This window comes from Hemibagrus wyckioides, linkage group LG10 (genome assembly GCF_019097595.1).
Source record: "Hemibagrus wyckioides isolate EC202008001 linkage group LG10, SWU_Hwy_1.0, whole genome shotgun sequence".
Taxonomy (NCBI): Eukaryota; Metazoa; Chordata; class Actinopteri; order Siluriformes; family Bagridae; genus Hemibagrus; species Hemibagrus wyckioides.
This window is the reverse complement of record NC_080719.1, coordinates 6,301,687-6,321,571: the sequence shown is the minus strand read 5'-3', so window position 1 is coordinate 6,321,571 and position 19,885 is coordinate 6,301,687. Positions and strand designations below refer to the sequence as shown.

Below are 19,885 nucleotides of genomic sequence, written 5' to 3'. Positions count from 1 at the left end.
ATCAATCTATCTATCTATCTATCTATCTATCTGTCTGTCTGTCTGTCTGTCTGTCTGTCTGTCTGTCTATCTATCTATCTATCTATCTATCTATCTATCTATCTATCCGTCTGTCTGTCTGTCTGTCTGTCTGTCTATCTATTTATTTTTTCATCTATCTATCTATCTATCTATCTATCTATCTATCTATCTATCTATCTATCTATCTATCTATCTATCTATCTATCTATCTATCTATCTATCTTTAAAGAAAAGTTTATGTCCGTTTTCCTGAAATGACTTTTTCTGAGCTGATGTATTGGAGAACTTGGACGGAGAGGGGATGGGGAGGTTGGGCGGGGTTTACAAACCGGAAGTGGAGCAACAGGAAGGCTCGCGCGCTGATCTGCTTGGGCAGTTAGTAGAGTTTGGGCAGTTTGTTTTGACATCATGGGGCGGAAAGTTACTCTAGCCACTTGCTCCCTCAATCAATGGGCTTTAGACTTTGATGGCAATCTAGAAAGAATACTGAAAAGTAAGTTTTAATCATTTGTAACGTTTGCGTTTGTCTGGACGAGTAGTGGACGATTATTGCATGAACGTTATAACACTGGGCAAAATAAGCATTTCAGGGTATGGTGTCTGGTATTAAGGTGGATCTGGTTTATTTTATTCTGCACCGCTCTTTAAAACAGGTATTGAGATCGCCAAATCTAAAGGGGCCAAGTACAGACTGGGACCTGAACTGGAAATCTGGTAATGACGTCATTATTGCTTTGTATTGTCGCTTCTGATTGGTCAGAAGGTGTAGATTAATTATCTATAACGGATATCTATGTCATGTTCACACACTAGCTCTAATCTGGTGTCGTTTCTATAGTAATAACTCATTCAGGCTGGCTTGCATGGTGGACACTTGATAAATGAGTGAAATGTGTGTAAGTGTTGACATGGTGACGTTTTCTGGTGGGGGACTTTAATATAGCGTTTATAGAAGGAGTCTCCAGAGCGAGAGCTTTGTACCAGTGAGGCTGAGGTGAAGATGTTTCGGCAGATTTTCAGGCAAAACATCTGCATTACTGTTTCTCTGTAACATGACAAACTCCAAGGAAAATAATGAGAAAAAAGACTCTAAATAATTGTTATGATGTCAGTGATCACAGGAAGTAACTTGTTTTGCAGACCTTCGAAATACAGTGGAGGTCGTAAGGTTACACCGCCCTGGCGATGTTAATAAATAGATAAATAAATGGTAATAAAAGAAATGAGATGGATCGTATGAATTGAAGTTAGATTTCTTTATATTTTGTTCTGCACCTGGCTTTGCTTTTTCACAAAATTAACACGGATTTACACAAAAGAACCGGTTCAAAAGTTTCTATCCCCTCGATTCCTTGCACAGTGTGTTGTTAGAAGACACAGTATTAAGAATCGAGGGGATGGAAACTTTTCAACTGGTTCAGAGTGTCAGATTAAGAATATCCAGGATTAATTGTTAACCCTGGGTAAAGTGTGACCAGTGTGAAACGTGACGCAAGATAAGCTAGGATTTTGATTACCTGTGGGTGTGCTAGAACTCAGGGGAACTATTTCGAGTGGCTTCTAAATTACAGGTAGAAAACGTTCCTCTACCTGGGGTTTAGTATATGATGCTATCCCTAAATAAATTGCAGAGTGAGAAGCCCTATTGAAATGGAACTAAATTCTTTTTTTTCCCCCTGTAATCAGTGGCTATGGATGCGCTGACCACTTCTACGAATCTGACACACTACTTCACTGCTTCCAAGTCCTCAAGACACTGCTGGAGTCACCTAAGACGCAGGATATTATCTGCGATGTCGGCATGTGAGTGTCATTCACTTACTTTATTCCGTTCCAACATTCAGTTAATTTAATCTTTGTGTTGTGTTTATTTTTTATCCTCGCAGGCCTGTTATGCATCACAACGTTCGCTATAACTGCAGAGTTCTTTTCCTGAACAAGTCAGTCTTTGGTATTGACAAATCAAATAAGTATAAGTCATATTTGTTCAGTGCTTGGTATGGTTTTAGCTTGATCATGTGGTTGCAAGTCAATACATGCAACAAGTGAAGCTGGAATTTGCTTTTGCTTTTGTTACAGGAAAATTTTATTAATCCGCCCGAAAATGCTGCTGGCAAATTATGGCAACAACCGGGAATTCCGCTGGTTTTCTCCATGGAGTAAACCCAGGTACATGAACAGCAAATATTCTCAACAGTTTATTAAAGGAACATGGCACCCTGAAATATGAAATATGCTTCTACAGAAAAATTCAGGTGCAAATTTATTGTTTTAATTGCATTTTATTTTATTTTATTTTATTTTATTTTATTTTATTTTATTTTATTTTATTTTATTTTATTTTATTTATTTATTTATTTATTTATTTATTTATTTATTTATTTATTTATTTATTTATTTATTTATTTATTCATTCATTCATTCATTCATTCATTTATTCATTTATTTATTTATTCATTTATTCATTCATTCATTCATTCAAATTCCTGTGCCAGTGGTTGACTGCTGCTCCATTGTCACAGAGGGACATTTCAATTTATTACTGGCACAGTTATAATGATGTTCAATAGGAGTAAGTGCTTTCATTGATCTCAAACATACAGGACAATGGTCACATTTTGATGAGATGGATGAGAGTCTATCCTTCCTCACCATTTTCCAGCGATGCTAAAAAAGATCTTCTAATTCCATGGTCTTTTATTTTAAGTTTTTTAAGTTTATTTCTTTTTACTTTGTAAAACAATGCTGAAGGCGGCCAAAATACACAATAATGTCCTCTGAACAGTTGATATTGAGATATGTCTGCTACTGATGCTCTGTAAAGCCTTCATAACGGCTCTAATCTGAGGTGCTGTTAATTGGTGATTTCTGAGGCTGGTCACTCTAAATGAACTTCTCCTCTGCAGCAAAGGTAAGTTTTGGTCTTGCTTTACTGGGATGGTCTTCATGTGAGCCAGTTTCATCATGGTGCTTGATGGGTTTTGCAAATGCACTTGACCATACTGTTCTTGCAAGAACTATTCCAGAACACCTGACCTTCGTGTCTTAAAATAACAACTGACTGTTTTTTGTCGTCATTACATATGGATTACTGAAGTCCATGTGTGTTATTTCCTAGTTTTGAAATCTCCAGTATTGTTCTAGAATGTAGAAAATAAATCCCTAAACAAAAAACACTGAATTAAAATGTGTGTCCAAACTTTTGACTGGTAGTGTATATGTATGTGGCATTAAAATAGAATTAAAAGTAGTGCAGGCATCTGTTCAAATGTCGTACACAACATGGCGGTGATGATGGCCGTATTCACATGAAGCTGAAGCTCAGTTTGAACAGAGCGAATAGGCTTCTGGACAGTCTGAGGGACTAAAGCGCTGCTGCATTGCTCTCTTCAGCACATTCAAGAGCTTTATTGTCATATGCACTAGTACACTGAAATGCTTACTTTGTATACTCCTCTCGAGAATGACAGGGTAGAAAGGGGGAACAAGCTTAACTTAACTTAAACTTGATTTATCAGTCGCTCCAGGCGTTTTTCTTTGTGATTGATGCAGCCTTAAATGCGTGGAAAAACTATTTGAATTGCAAGCATAGTATTCTTCTTGTAATCTCCTACCAGTGAAGGAGTTACTACTTTCTATGTCAGTAATTACTTTCTGTCAGAGCTGTACTCATGAGGATGTGGTAGCTTAGTAGTTTAAGTGTTGGACTACTGCTTAGAAAGTGTGAGGTCCAGAAATTGCTCAGCTGTATAAGGTCTGCCAAATGCCATTAATGTAAGTGTAAATGTTCAAAGCACGTGAATCGAAGAGGGCTTTGGCTGAATGCGCGTGAGTTTGCTTGCGTTTTTTGGTTAATTTCCATGAAACTCGTGAAATCCTGGAGGATCTGCTCCAGTTATAGTGAGGGTTGAAGTGAGGGTTAATTCCACTACAGCTGTAGGAAAGCAGTAACCAAAGAGATCAAGCTTTCAAACATCACATTAAAGATGTTAAAGATTAATATATTAAGGGTGGATGTTTACATGAAGTATGACTTTTTATTTATTTTTTGGCAGATGTGTTGAGGAGTACTTTTTGCCAAGAATGATCCAGGATGTGACAGGACAGGTAAAACTCTCTACACTCTACTCCACCCCAGACATGTTTTAACAAAGAAACTAATTATGTTGCAACAAATCCTTACCAACATCTTTTTCCTTTCCCGTATGGGACCAGTGTTTGTTAAAAAAAGTTCTAGATTAATTTCACATTCCAGACTGACTCGTTTTTTCCTTTAGAAACAGTGGATTTGAGATGAATCAGGAAGTGCACCGCATTTTGTACTAAAATGATCTGATTTCTTTCCACTAATCCTATGTTTAGGTGACGGTTCCTTTCGGTGATGCAGTCCTCTCCACTAAGGACACGTGTATCGGCAGTGAGATCTGTGCTGAACTGTGGAACCCCAGGAGGTACTGCACTGTAAATCCACTCAGCGCTACAGATACAGATGTTGGACACGGCTGCTGCTCAGAGTTTTTGGACAAATTTAGAAAAATATGCAACAAAAGCTTTACGTTTTCCATACACATTAATCCGGAAATGTTTACATCAGTGACGGTATAACATTCAAGAGTGCTAGCAATTCCATTTAATATTTATTTATGGGATTTATTTTTATTAATTTCGATGATCATTCAGTTACTTTAATGATGTAATCAAACCATTATTTAATCCATTGTTATTATTATTATTATTATTACTACTACTACTAATATTAATTATTAGGAAGCATCCTTAATTGTGAAGTAATATTTATTGACCATTATTATTATTATTAATTTTTTTTAAATGTGTTTATTATTTGTCTAGTCTGTAATTATAATAGATAAGACAAGATAGAATTATTAATCCAGAAGGAAATTCTTTTGCCAGAGACTCCTTCAGAATACACAAGAGAAATAAATATAAATGCAATATAAATGAAATATATGCAGTATATAAATATATGCAGTATATAAATGTATATATATATATGTTGACTTAAGACCATATTGAATGTGATATTGCCAATGGTATGCTATTAACGTACATCTTGTAAATAACTGGTTATGGTCAATTGAACCAAGAGCTCCCAAGCGACTAATAGGTCAGCGTAATTTCTGAGTATAGTATTTCGTCACTGTCTTATTGTATCTTTGTTATATTGCATGCCAGACAAAACTCACACAAGCGATTTGTTCCAAACGTGCGATTTATGACACTAATTTGTGCGAGTGTTCCCTCAGTCCTCATGTGGACATGGGATTAGATGGCATAGAGATCTTTACGAACTCTTCTGCCAGCTATCATGAGCTCCGCAAAGCTGACCAGAGGGTGAACCTGGTCAAGTCAGCAACCACAAAGGTCAGTTACAAACACACACACACACACACACACACTCATACCTCCTGTCACAGGACAGAGAACGACAGTTGCCCTGAGACCAAAATAGACACAGTTCTTTCACAGGCTATTAACTGTTATTATCAACAGGAAATCATCTCACAAAATGCTAGTAATGAAGCTATTAGCCAAAATATGACCTTTAAAATTCACTTTTATTAATGTGGACTGTTCAGACTGCCATTAATAATAAATATTTCCAGTTCTATCAAGTAACTAAAGAATAAACCACTCTGGAAATTCACCCCAACATGTATCATGGTAACTTGACTATTACAGCACAGTAGTGGAGAAAGTGCCTCCTGAGGGTCCAGGGTGAATTCCCCCTGGAAGTGCCTCCTGGTAGTAGAGGAAGTGCCTTCCTTGTGTCAGGAAGGGCATCTGGTGTAAAACCTGAGCCAAATCAAAACATTTGGAACAAATGATCTGTTGTGGTGACCCCGAACAGGGAGGAGCCGAAAGAACAACAGTAGAGGAAGTGTTTATTCCATTTAAGTTACATTCACACGTAGAGCGATCTCTTCTCTGCAAGAAAGTTTATCTCCAGTCGCTGTACCATGAAGTCGTCAGTATTTGTTCCAGCTACCGGTTGCCATAGTAATAACGTTACAATATGGGTGGAGCAACTAGCATACCAGATCAGTGATTTGGTGTTTGTATATAAAATTCAGCAGTGTCTATCTGCATCATATGAGATGAAGGAGAAGCAGTGTGTGATCTTTGTCATGGATCAAGTGCGCTCTGCTGTCTTCACTCCCATTGGTAGTCGCTGCACCGAGTGGCTCCATATTTGCATAATGTTCGACTTTATAGTTCTGTTTATTGTCTGAGAGACGGGTTATTTCCTGTTATTACTTACATATAGCAGCTATAAACAGCTGTTTTCTTAAACCCTTTCTTTATGTCTCTTGATAAGAGGAAAAAACAGCACTAACTCTATGTAAATGCCTATATCTAAATCCCTATGGAGGAAAACTCCCTGACACTGGAGACTCATTCCATTAATGTAGCATATTAAATACCGTCTCCTTACAGAATTTACTATTTTTAAACTTACTTAATTCAGTTTGATTAAACACCGATCAGGCATAACATTATGAGCAGTGAGAGGTGAAGTGAATAACACTGATTATCTCCTCACTGTTAGTGGGTGGGATATATTAGACAGCAGGTGAACATTTCGTCCTCAAAGTTGATGTGTTAGAAGCAGGACAAATGGACAAGCGTAAGGATTTGAGCGAGTTTGACGAAGGGCCAAATTGTGATGGCTAGACGACTGGATCAGAGCATCTCCAAAACTGCAGCTCTTGTGGGGTGTTCCCGGTCTGCAGTGGTCAGTATCTATCAAAAGTGGTCCAAGGAAGGAACAGTAGTGAACCGGCGATAGGGTCATGGGCGGCCAAGGCTCATCGATGCACGTGGGGAGCGAAGGCTTTCAATCCAACAGACGAGCTACTGTTGCTCAAATTGCATAAGAAGTTAATGCTGGTTCTGATAGAGAGGTGTTAGAATACACGGGGGACTAACACAATATTAGGCAGGTGGTCATAATGTTATGCCTGGTCGGTGTATGATACAGGGCCCTGTGAATGAGCTGTTGAACTACAGCCGAAACTACTATCAGAACTGCCGATAGAATAAACGTTCCAACCAATCAGATTTAAGATTTGCGGTATAAGTGTCATTTATATGATTTTAAAAACACATTCCTCAGCTTGTACTTTATTGTTGATCATGTTTGTTTACAGAGTGGAGGCATCTATCTGTTCGCTAATCAGAAAGGCTGTGACGGAGATCGCCTGTACTACGATGGCTGCGCTATGATCGGCATCAACGGAGACATCGTCGCTCAGGGGACACAGTTCTCTCTTGACGATGTGGTGAGTGTCTCTGCCTCAGGACCTTCTTGCAGTGTTAATCTGCTAATGAAATACTTATTAGAAGATAAAAAGTCACTGTATATTTTAATGTTCTATTTTAAGTGAGTTTGAGGAAGAACTCATGTTTCTGGGTTCAGTTCAATTTCTAGATCACTGTTAACGACGGACATTGTCACAAAGTCGCTTCATACAGAAATTTTATAATGATAAATTTGTTGGAAAACTTACTCTTTAAATAACTCAAAAGGGAAGCCATTTTCATCTTCATCAAGGACCTAGTGCTAAGTCTATGAACTCTGACCTATTAGTTCCTCAAGAACTCTTGGTTGCTGTTGTAGAAAGGACGTTATCAACAGTTACATTATTTCCTGTCCAGTGTCACCCAAATGAGGATGAGGTTCCCTTCTGAGCCTGGTTCCTCTCAAGGTTTCTTCCTCATATGATCACAGGGAGTTTTTCCTTGCCACTGTCATCTCAGGCTTGCTCATTAGGGATAAATGTTATGGATTAAACTTTCGATTTTTTTTCTTTGTTTCTATACTTCTATAAAGCTGCTTTGAGACAATGTCTATTGTTAAAAGCGCTATACAAATTAATTGAATTGAATTGAATTGTAATTGAATCTGAGTGACGGAATAAGTGTGATTATCAACCATTTCCCTTCTATCACTGTGTACTATATGCTCAGAAAGTGCAGTTGTGTAACCAGGAAATTCAGAATAGTTCTAAGTCTATTTTATTACATTTAATTTGTTGAACTGTTCACTGATGGAGACATTTGTGGTCATTGCAATCCTAAAGCTATCATAGCAACCACAGCTATTGTAGTAAAACTGTTAGTATTAACTGCACCTTCATGGTTTCTAAAGGAGATTTTCACACTGGGCACACTGGTTTGCGAATCCGAGTGCAATTGCTGTAATCAATAATCAATGTCCAGGTGATGTGATGTTACTCATTATTTACCCTGAAAGCAATTCATTTCTAATATAATAATAGTCTGCCTTTACATGCACATGAATGTAATATGGAAATGGCGTGCCCTTTGCAGCTTCAACTCTTCTGGGAAGGCTTTCCACAAGGGTTCTAGTTCCTCCACACCAAACTCGCTCATCCATGTCTTTATGGGACATGGAACAGGAAGGGGTCATCCCCAAACTGTTCCCATAAAGTTGGGAGCATGGAATTGTCCAAAATGTCTTGGTATGCTGAAGCATTAAGAGTTCCTTTCACTGGAACTAAGGGGCCGAGTCCAACCCCTGAAAAACAACTCCTGAATTCAATGATCTGGAGGGGTGTCCCAAAACCTTTGGCAATATAAGTGTATTCGAATGAGTGCATTTTGAATTTGCTGTCAGCAACAACATCTTCATCTACATCTTTATGCAACACCTTCTGACCAATCAGATTATAGTGCTTCCATTGGCTCCACCCCCCCGGACGAACCTACGCTCAGCTTTTCGGCTCAGTTAAATGATGTTCTGATTTCGTCTCCATTTTTTATTGTAGTTCTCAAACCTGGCAACAGAGGGCACTAAATATTAGAAATTGCACTTTTCAGTGTTTGTGAAACTGGGTTCGTTATCAGAAGTAAGACTATTAAGGTATATATTGTGTGTAAGCGCCAATGTTAAAGGCTAGGTGTTTTCTTCATATCTGTTTACTCGTTACAGGAAGTTCTCACGGCCACTCTTGACCTGGAGGACGTACGCAGCTATAGAGGAGAGAGATGTCACCCGCACATGGTAAGGTGCTGATGAAGATGTTGAAAAGTTCATGCTTCACTACCAAGTATTTGTTATTGACACTGCTGTGTTTCTTTTTTTCCCTCCTGCAGGAGTACGAACACAAACCATACCAAAGGATCAAAGTCGGGTTTTCACTGTCCGACTGCAAAGACACCTTCTTACCCACTCACCAGGCCATCGACTGGACCTTTCACACTCCTGAGGAGGAGATCAGGTGCGTCAGAGTTACGGAAACACGATTCCAGCACAATATTTATCCAGATTTTTCCTTTAATATGTGTAACATCAGCCATAAATGATCTCTTTTCCCTTCCTTGCTCATACAATGGAGTGCAAAAGTTTGCGCACCCCTTGGTCATACCCATCGTTGAGTGTCATTTAATTTCACAGATGCTCCTCAATAATCAGAAATGACCCGAATGGCCAAAACAATCAAATTTCAGTGATACGATATGAAATGTTTGTGTCTCATTTTCTGAATGTACAAAATGTCTCGTAGTAACTTCTTCACCTATCCTTTGCTTTAGAAAGCCTCAAGCCTTTTGAGATCTTCTCATGATTTCTCATGTTTTGATAACGGACGTCTTGTTGCAGAATTTATGTAAACCGCCCCAAATGCTTTACTTTGTAATCACAAATTATTGTAGAGTTAAAAATGTGGAATTCTTATGTTTTCATTTTATTTATTTTCCCCCTCAGTCTTGGTCCTGCATGCTGGCTATGGGACTATTTAAGGAGGAGTGGTCAGGTGAGAATCTTTTGTTGTTTGCTCATGGGGTGTGTGTGTGTGTGTGTGCGCACATGCCTCAGCAAAAGGTCTTTCATTTATCAAGTCTTTTTCTCTCTGTGGTTTCAGGCTGGCTTCCTGCTTCCTCTGAGTGGTGGAGTTGATAGCGCCTCTTCAGCCTGCGTCGTCTACTCCATGTGCGTTCTCGTCTGTCAGGCAGTCAAAGATGGCAGTAAGTCTCACACACATGCCATTCGTTTTACACACACAACATTTTGTAATGGAATAGGAGTCTTTCCATTGTTTGTTAAAAGCCTTTTAGGCTTGAAGTCTTTAATAATCTAGTTTTGAGTATTTACGTGTTGCAGTTGCACTGCAGGTCAAGTCATGGCCTTGTATGCCATTTTAGGTGAAGTTTATTCATTCATTCTTCAGTATACACTTTATCCTAGTCAGGAGTATCTGAAGCTTTTCCCCAGAACACTGAGCTTGAGGCAAGAACACCAATCCATCACACATGCTTTCACACCTTCAGGCAGTTTAGCACAGCTAGTTCATCTCAAGCAACCTGGGCATTGATTAGTCAGAATTTACCATTGTATCTTGATGGTACGCAAACTTTCGCACTCCATTTCCAAACTATTTAATGCATTACAATTTAACAGGTTTCACACTCATAGACACGCTTTCCTCCCTAAAGAGAAATATTTAATTCGTAAAGCTTTTATTACTCAAACCACTGATGGAGTAGAATTCGCCGTCTCAGCTGCATGTAGTCTTAGTGGCACTGTTCTTCCAGATGATAGTGTTTTGGCGGATGTTCAGCGCATAGTGAGCGATGGCTCGTACAGGCCCGAAGATCCAAGGGAGCTGTGTGGACGCCTCTTCACCACCTGCTATATGGGCAGTGAAAATTCCTCAGAGGACACCCACAACCGAGCGAAAGACCTGGCTACTCAAATCGGCAGGTCAGACGATTATAAAATGTAGATCCCTTCCTCTCCATGATGTTTCTAGTCCACAAACTGGTTGCTTCTGCCTGGAGGTTATTGACCATACATTGAAGAAAACGAAACAGAATAGTTAACACAAATATACCATAAACCATAACAAAATGCCCTGTTGTGTCATGAATACATGTTAGGACTTTAAACCTCATAGGGTATCACAGGGCAATGATTCAGTATTGAACCATCAATCTAAAATGATACGATTCGATTTTATTAATATGATTTAAAATGAAAAAATAAATAAATCATGACAGCACAATAGAATTATTTTCTAGAGATTTTGAAAGGTTTCAGCATGCTCATGAAGGGTGCTGAAATTTCTAGAACTGACTGTAATCATGCCCCCCCCCATTATTTTTCACTTGCGAATGCACCAAGCAGAAATGTTTCAAGCTGGAAAACATATTTTTATTTTCTTCTACTACCAGGCCATTTTGACCAGAATAGAACAATTAAAGAATGAAAAATGTCCTATGAAGTTCATTGTAACCGTTTACCGTAACACTCCATCGTTACATCATGATTTCTACAGTCTCTAGAAACATAAGACCAGGCATCACGATTGCTGTGAAACTTTTAAATATGATAAAACTATTTATTTCTTTGTTATAGTAATCATCTCAACATCAATATTGACATGGCAGTGAAAGGCATGCTGGGAATCTTCTCTATGGTGATGGGAAAGTGGCCTAATTTTCGTGCAAACGGAGGCAGCAGTAGAGAGAACCTGGCTCTGCAGAATGTACAGGTGAGATTTATTCATTTTCTTTTAAGTATAGCATTTGCTAGAATTCAGGGGATTCCTGTGATGCCTGCGGCTTTGCAAAATGTTACCCACAAACGTTACGATGCCTATCAGGGGAAATTATTGAGGGGAAGTGGACAAGGCATTGCTAAAAAACGCCACTAGAAAAAGAAACTTGGATTAGGTAAGACTAAACTGCTGGCTTCAGTTCAGCTCTCACTTACATGTTCAGTAGAGTTTAGAGCGACAAAAGATACAAAACATTGATAATAAAGACAAAAATGTCACCTTATAAAATTGTGGCTCCTTACTGGTTAATATTAAACACAAATATTATGGTGCAGTGGTGGCTCAGGCGGTTATGGGTTTTTGATGAGAAGGTCAGGGTTCAAGCCTCCAAGCTTCCACTGTTGGGCCCTTAATCCTTACTGCTCCAGGGGCGCTGTATCACAGCTGACCCTGCGCTCTGGCTCCTTGCCTAACTGTTCCTCTTTTTGTCTGTTCATTAGCTTTATTATATATTTAGCTTTCAAAAAGTTTCTGTTCTTCTTCATTAAAGCTGAATCACATTGTTTTTGTACTGGTATGCCTGTTTTAAACTATAACCCATTAGAATAGCCCGGGTAAACTGTGCTGACTGCTTGTTTCTGCTTAAGGAGTTTGCTTACAGTGTAACACCACTTGCAGTCTCACCACAGTCTTCACGGTCACACTGGACCGTTTGACACTGTTCATCTCAGTCGTTCAGCCAAGTTCCTTCATTTGTGAAAACGAAGCGCATTTCGTGCAACAGTATACATGCCCGTGTGCCGCCTGTCTGCTTCCTTCCCTTTGCTTTCTAATGAACCTACAAGACTGTGTGTGTATGTGTTGGAATGATAATCATCGCTGAATGACTCCAGTGATGATGATAATATTAATAACTTGTTAATAATAATGTTAATCATCGCTGAATGACTCCAGTGATGATGATAATATTAATAACTTGTTAATAATAATGTTAATCATCGCTGAATGACTCCAGTGATGATGATAATATTAAAGCTTGATGATAAACTTGAAGCACAACACTGTTGACTCGTAAGAAATATATTATTTATTATTCTGAAAAAGTAACTCAACAGTGACTAGTATATCAATGCACTCACTCTAGGTGATTGTTTCTATAGTAACAGCTAGAGATGTGAATGATGCCATTTTTTATTTTCTGATACTGCTACTGAAACCTTGAGTATCAGACGATATCAGTAACAAAATACTACGCTTTAAAAAATACATATATAATAATAATAATAATAATAATAATAATAAATGATTACATAGAAAATATATATTATTAAATAGAATATAAATAGAAATATAAATAGAATATATTATTAATATATATATATGCTTTCAAACAAAAATCACATATTGTAAATATAATAAATAATAATACATATATTAATTATAAATAACATAATAAATAATTTTAAAAATCTCTACATATAAACAATTCCAGTTCCAAAATGTATATTTCCAATATGCTTTCTTGCATAGGTGATCCACTATTTTTCTTAAACACATAAATGACTTGGAAAAACTACATAAAAAATAAGAAAATAATAGACATAAAGAAAATAAATAATACAAAAGAAGTAAAATATTACTATATTAATAATTTTCCAATAACTAATACGGTGATATAATAAAAAAAAATAAAAAAAAGTTGTTGTTGTTATTGTATAATCGCTTATGTCAGAACTTTGCTAGAATGCTCGAATCAGCAGAAACAATCCGAGATAAAGCTGTTCCTTTCATTTTTCCACCACAGGAAGTTCTTTAGGATCTTTAGTTCTTTTTTTGTCTTGTTAACTTCAACAAAATGAAAACCGTGTCTGATGAGGGAACGGCAGTTTATAGCTTCATATAACGGAAGTGATGACATGAACTGACTTACTAACATTAAAGGAAACTGTAAACCAGTTAGATAGAATCGCATGAGTTATTATTTCGTAAAAGAAAAAAATTATCATTGGCAAATTGTTTTGGTATAAAAGGAATAAAGCACAGATGCAGTTATTGGAAAATAATCAACTAATAATATAAATGGTAATGTTGGCATCGAACACTCCATCCTTTTTATTCTTTCCTCATATCTGAGTATGTACGTTTGTATTTTTGATCTTCCAGGCTCGTGTCAGGATGATTTTGGCCTATCTCTTTGCCCAGCTGTATCTGTGGGCTCAGGGGAAACCTGGCGGTCTGCTGGTGCTCGGCTCTGCCAACGTGGATGAGAGGTTTGTCTCGTTTCAGCCGCACATTTTCATAAACAACGAGTCATGGCTTCATGAAATATTCTCCGTTCTCATAGTTTGACTGGCTACTTCACTAAATACGACTGCTCCAGTGCCGACATAAACCCCATCGGTGGTATTAGTAAGATGGATCTGAAGAGCTTCCTGCTTTACTGCGCCGAGCATTTTCGGCTCTCGGCTCTTAAGAGGTGTGTGAACGTCCGAAGCATAATTTTATTATGCAACACGTCCATATAAAAAATGATACAATTCAGTTTTATATTGATTGAAGCAAAAACGTTATCAAAGCACCAACTGATTCTGAGAGACATTTTTGGTTAGTAGGAAGATTTTGAAATGAATTTATAGGAAGGTTTTGAAATCATTTAATGTGACATATGCTGAAATAGAGGAACTCAGGGAGGGGTAAATACTTTTTCACAGCACTGTACACAAAAAAAAGAAAACATTACAATGCATAGTTACTCCATCAATCATTCGTTAACCAAGTTGACATAAGAACTGGGTCCAAATACATTTCTGCATGAATGTTTTGAAACCCTTTAGTCTGACCAATATCCTGAATTAGAAGAACTCTGGGTGGGGTCATGGGGGGCAAAGCACTGTACAAAAAAAATGAACACTAAAAAGAGTTAAGCTACTATATCGACAGTGTGTATTAAATACCAGGAAGTGCAAACTAAATCTAGTTTAGCACATTTTTGTGATTATTTTGGCTAAAACCAGTTGAACAAGGTGTGTTCGAGCACAAATATGCAGACATGGGAACATTTCCTGACTAGATCATCTGGGAGTTTGTTTCTAAGAGTCCTCTCTTTGAGTCCTCAGTCACTCAGGTTTATCCTGTTCCTCTGTCCTGTAGCATCGTGGCTGCTCCTCCCACTGCAGAGCTCGAACCCTTGACGCACGGCCGGGTGTCTCAGACCGACGAGGTACGGATTAGTCTCTCTGACAGAGACAAGGACAGGCGCTACACACAATTATAAAAGCCTGGGAGACATCCAGTGAGCTCTAGAATTATTGGCAACTTTCAGTGAATGAAAATGAATCATGAGTGCTGCTTTAAACCTGGCGATGCATAGTTTAATTTTAGAAGTAATAATTTAGAAGTCTGCAATATATTACTACAGTTTTAAATACTATTGACTGAGTATAATTTTTTATTTAATTGCATGACTTGTGCAGGTCAAAACACTGAAAAAAATCATCTCCCCTACTGTAAAGAAGACAAAATTTTATATATATTTTATATAATATATTAATATTTAATAATATTCCCGGAGACTGAGGGCAAAATAGAACATTTTTACAATTTGTTATTAAATATGGCATTTGAATTACATTTCAATAACATTTTAAGGTGCCAATAATTTTGCAACAGTGGTTTTTAATAATTAAAGAATGGTTTTGTTACTTTAGTAGATTCTCTAGTCAATTAAAACAATAAATATGTTTTATTGTGTGTAATATATTGTGCTTATATTACACATACATCGCTTTTATATGGATATTTGTTTGGATTCTAGAAATCAGGCAGGTCATTTTTCAAGGCAAAGATTGAACAAAAATCACTGTTAGGTCATGCTTATAACTACAGATGACATCTCCATTTATAAACTCCTTGTCTTTCTCATCTTTCCCACATCACTGTATCACTACCTGTTTTTTTTTCTTCTACCTGTGTGTGGTTTTGGTGAGCTAATGTTATCGCGCAATCTCTGACTCTGTCTCTCTCAGGCTGATATGGGGATGACCTACTCTGAGCTGTCGGTGATCGGCAAGCTTAGGAAGATCTCAAAGTGCGGCCCGTACAGCATGTTCTGCAAGCTGATCCACTCGTGGAGAGAAAGCTGTTCTCCCTCACAGGTCAGCTTTGTCCTCTACACAGTCAGTATGGAAGCATGACTTCTTCACACTGAAACAGTCAGGCTCATTTCATAAATCATACATGATTTAACACAGTCGAATAATACTTTTAATCCATTTGTGAGGATTTTGAGGAAAAGCTAACTCTATAATATATTGTATAGCTCATAAATATGATCTGATTACAAAAGCAACCAATTTATCTCAACGATGTATTTCAACGTAACAAACTCCCCCTGGGTGGCTGGTTTATTCAGATATAAATTGGTGTTGAGTGAAATAGCTGAATACACACCAAAAGTCACAGCTTTCTCTATCTGAAAGAGAGACTCCTGGTTTGGGAAGTGATACTTATGAGCTCAGATGTCATCATGGTTTTGGGTTAATTATTCAGGATTAGACAATTAAGAAGAAAGAAGAAGAAGACAATTAACATGGAAACTGCTAGTAGGCCTTTTAGCTAATTTCGCATTGAGGAACTTGGAATTTGGTTGGACACTATATCCACAAACACTGCATGATAAATCCATCCATTTTCTATACCCGCTTTATTCCCAATTAGGGTCACGGGGAGTCTATCCTAGCACAATCCTTGGGCGAAAGGCAGGGGTACACCCTGGACAGGTCACCAGTCCATCACACAGACAGACAACCACACACACTCACACCTATGGGCAATTTAGAATTACCAATCAACCTAATGTACATTTTGTTGGACTGTGGAAGGAAACCAGAGTACCTGGAGTAAACCCACGTAGGCACGGGGAGAACATGCAAACTCCACACAGAAAGGCCCCTGCCTGTTCGAACCCGGGACCTTCTTGCTGTGAGGCAACGTTGCTAACCACTAAGCCACCGTGATGCCCTTACATGATACAATATAAGAATAAAAAATTATTGTACTGTATATCAGACACCAGTGTTTGTCACCCACAAGCTCTGTTTTGTTTTGTTTTGTTTTCTGTTATCCCACAGCATTGTTTTTTTTTTTTCGTCCTGCACTGACCTATTAAATCACTGACCTATTTGCCCATACCACTCTGTGCTTGTTCTGCAAAATCGTGAGACAGAAGTAACAGGTTAATGATCTAGCTGGTTAATGCTAAATACTGCTCATGCTTGTTAATGTTAATGAATCTGAACTAGCATGATGTAATGTGTTCAATATTTCTCCGACAACTTCAACTAGGAATACAACAAGGCCTTCTCCTAATTTTTAAAAAAAAAAATCCTACACACTGATGCTTAAAATTAGCAGATGATAATATGATCTACACAAAATAATCTTACTCCTATATCTGTAATAAATGTTAGCCAACACTAGCTGTGTTAACTGACTTAGCTAATGATCGTCCAGACACCTTCCGGTTACAATTAGGATTAAAAAAATGTATGACGGTTATATTGGATATTGTTGCTAGCGATGAGTCTGTTCTTATCTTCCATCTCTGGCTTATTAGGTGGCTGCAAAAGTGAAGCATTTCTTTAGGATGTACTCAGTCAACAGGCACAAGATGACTACAGTGACGCCGTCGTACCACGCCGAGAGCTACGGCCCGGATGACAACCGCTTCGACCTCCGTCCCTTCCTCTACAACACACGGTGGTCTTGGCAGTTCCGCTGCATTGACCAGGAGGTTTGTCTTCCAAGCGTTTTTGCTTCCTTTTACTGTTTTGTTTCTGTCCGGTGTACAGATTGGAATATGTTGCTATTCTAAGCCACATTTTCTCTTTTACAGATTTCCTTAATGGAGGCTGGATATGCAGAATTCATATAAGGTCCATATGTTCTAAAGGTTCTGGTTAAATGTCAGATAATAGCCTGTTAAATGTGCCATGTAGTACCTGCTGCTGTAACAGTAGTGCATAGGGACTTGAGTACATACATATTACTGTACCATTACCTTCATTTATTGGATATGTTTTTAACAAAAAGGAAATAAATGCTTTGTAACTATTCAGTTACAGGAAATTCTACAGTCCAAAGGATGCTGCATTTTTATGACTTATTACTTGACAACAATAAAGAGAAACTGATTCCAAACAATAAATGTTCAGTTCAAATGTAATGCTTTCTGTATATAATAAAGCTTTTCATGAGAAAAGCTCTTTTATTCATCTCTAACTGCTGTACTGTAGGAAAACGTTACTCTCAGTTCAGTGGTGTATCTTATACATGCAAACGATAGGCGTTATAATCGGTTGAAGTTCATCTAAACACGACTCAGCACTTCGGACAGAAACGTGTGCAGGATAGGCTAAACATGCAATAGGTTAAATGCTGAAAGATAAGACAGTAGATTTTCCCATGAGATCTGATCAAAGATTCTTCCAGAACTATGGAGATAATAATAATAATAATAATAAATATACATATAATTTATATAGTGCATTTGTCACACCCAAGTTTGCTTTAATTGCATTTCATTATAGTATAATAATAGTACAGTTAGTAATAATTAGATATTTGAAGTTATTTTTTAACCCATAAGTCCTTTTTTTTTTACACTGATAAGCCTACTTTGTTATTGATTAGGTATTCAAATGCTAACCAGGCCTGTTCTGTCTTAAGACCGGATGAGATTAAAAACAGTACAATAGGTGACCACAGGTGACTTCTCCTGGAGGAACTGTGTTCTTACAGAACAACACAGAAGCGTGAGATAAGGAGTTAAAGAGAACAATGACCAAAGCACTGAATGATCAAAAGGGTCTCATCTGGGGTTGAGATAAGAAATTACCCTTGTGTCTGTGTGTGTAAGAGCGTGTCACCCCTTTTATTCTGTTTTGTGGTCTCACAAATGCCCTTTCCTGAATGCTTTGAAATCACTGCATTAAAATGATACTACGCATGCCATATGATTATACTGATATAACGCGTATATAATGTGTACACCCACGTTTCTCTCTGCATCGTCGTTGTACTGACCAGTGCAGAAACAAATTTCTGCTATATTCATAAAATGCGTAAGATGTGGTGCAATTACTCTGTTGGTCACAGGTATCTGAATCTGTTGAAAATAGACAATGTTAAATATATTAATGTTTGCGTTTTAAACAAAAAGAAATCTTTCATACATGAATACTGAAACGTTTCCCTAGCTAACATTCGCTTATATAGCTTGCTCATCTGTCCCAACTTGCTGAAGGAGCCTGTACTGATGAACTGCTACTCTTCACATTTGCAGTCAACATTTTGGTTTGAATTCTCCAGTCCATTAATTTCCAATAATAGAATGTTTTATATTTGTAGGATTTCCAAAAAGTTATTTCTATAGTTACTTACACAAGTTGTGTTGATATGTTTTTCTATGAGTAGACATCTCCAGATGAAAGCTCCAGTATCGGTGCTTTGTAATACTCTGAGGTAAAGCTCGGGGACAAGATGCAAGTTTGGGGACGTCTTCAGGGTTGGTCGTGATCAGAGTTAAGCTGTATTTTTATTTATTTTTTTTTTTTTTATGAACTTAGAGGCAGGCGTTGGCATTATTGCTTACAGCTGCTGTAATGCTAGTGATATCAGGAACATTGAATGTACCCGTGAAAGGAGAAAGCATATTTTGTTCTTTAAGAAATAATGACATCTTTGTTGATTAGTTTATTAATTGTTTATTTGTTGGAATTTCTACTGAAAATCTTAAGGCATGTTGATTCGCTTGTCTAAGGCCAATAGTAGCAGGATTTGTCCACAAAGTTTTATTATATTATATTATATTATATTATATTATAATATAATATAATATAATATAATATAATATAATATAATATAATATAATATAATATAATATAATATAATATAATATAGCATATAATATAATATAATATAATATAATATAATATAATATAATATAATATAATATAATATAATATAATATAATATAATATAATATAATATAATATAATATAATATAGAGCAGCATAGTAGCTTAGTGGCTAGCACTGTTGCCTCACAGCAAGAAGGTCCTGGGTTCGAATAGACAGGGGCCTTTCTGTGTGGAGTTTGCATGTTCTCCCCATGCTTGCGTGGGTTTACTCCGGGTACTCCGGTTTCCTCCCACAGCCCAAAAACATGTACATTAGGTGGATTGGTAATTCTAAATTGCCCAAAGTGAGTGTGAGTGTGTGTGGTTGTTAGTCTATATGGCCCTGTGATGGACTGGTGACCTG

General features: G+C 37.4%; 1 protein-coding gene across 3 annotated transcripts; it reads left to right on the top strand.

The window, feature by feature from the left end:
- Positions 1 to 351: 351 nt before the first annotated feature.
- On the top strand, positions 352 to 17,786 carry nadsyn1 (NAD synthetase 1). Of its 3 annotated transcripts, XM_058400928.1 has the most exons (21): positions 352 to 514; positions 675 to 735; positions 1,708 to 1,824; positions 1,908 to 1,961; positions 2,101 to 2,190; positions 4,077 to 4,128; positions 4,384 to 4,472; positions 5,289 to 5,406; positions 7,194 to 7,325; positions 8,999 to 9,070; positions 9,163 to 9,287; positions 9,773 to 9,821; positions 9,930 to 10,032; positions 10,600 to 10,768; positions 11,423 to 11,558; positions 13,728 to 13,834; positions 13,909 to 14,040; positions 14,715 to 14,784; positions 15,590 to 15,718; positions 17,179 to 17,355; positions 17,458 to 17,786. In XM_058400928.1, the coding sequence occupies exons 1-21, from the start codon at positions 430 to 432 to the stop codon at positions 17,494 to 17,496; spliced, it is 2,106 nt and encodes a 701-aa protein (XP_058256911.1). In that variant the 5' UTR covers positions 352 to 429; the 3' UTR covers positions 17,497 to 17,786. The 3 variants fall into 3 exon arrangements, with proteins under 3 accessions (XP_058256911.1, XP_058256912.1, XP_058256914.1); XM_058400929.1 differs by lacking the exon at positions 675 to 735 and having other exon boundaries at positions 376 to 514; XM_058400931.1 differs by lacking the exon at positions 675 to 735 and having other exon boundaries at positions 376 to 514; positions 1,908 to 1,972.
- The last annotated feature ends 2,099 nt before the right edge of the window (positions 17,787 to 19,885 follow it).

Bases quoted from the DNA above. Each gene is read 5' to 3' on its own strand.
- nadsyn1 (XM_058400928.1), top strand. From the start codon at position 430: ATGGGGCGGAAAGTTACTCTAGCCACTTGCTCCCTCAATCAATGGGCT. The intron at 736-1,707 runs GTAATGACGTCA...CCCTGTAATCAG, and splicing joins GGACCTGAACTGGAAATCTG to TGGCTATGGATGCGCTGACC. The intron at 4,473-5,288 runs GTACTGCACTGT...GTGTTCCCTCAG, and splicing joins GAACTGTGGAACCCCAGGAG to TCCTCATGTGGACATGGGAT.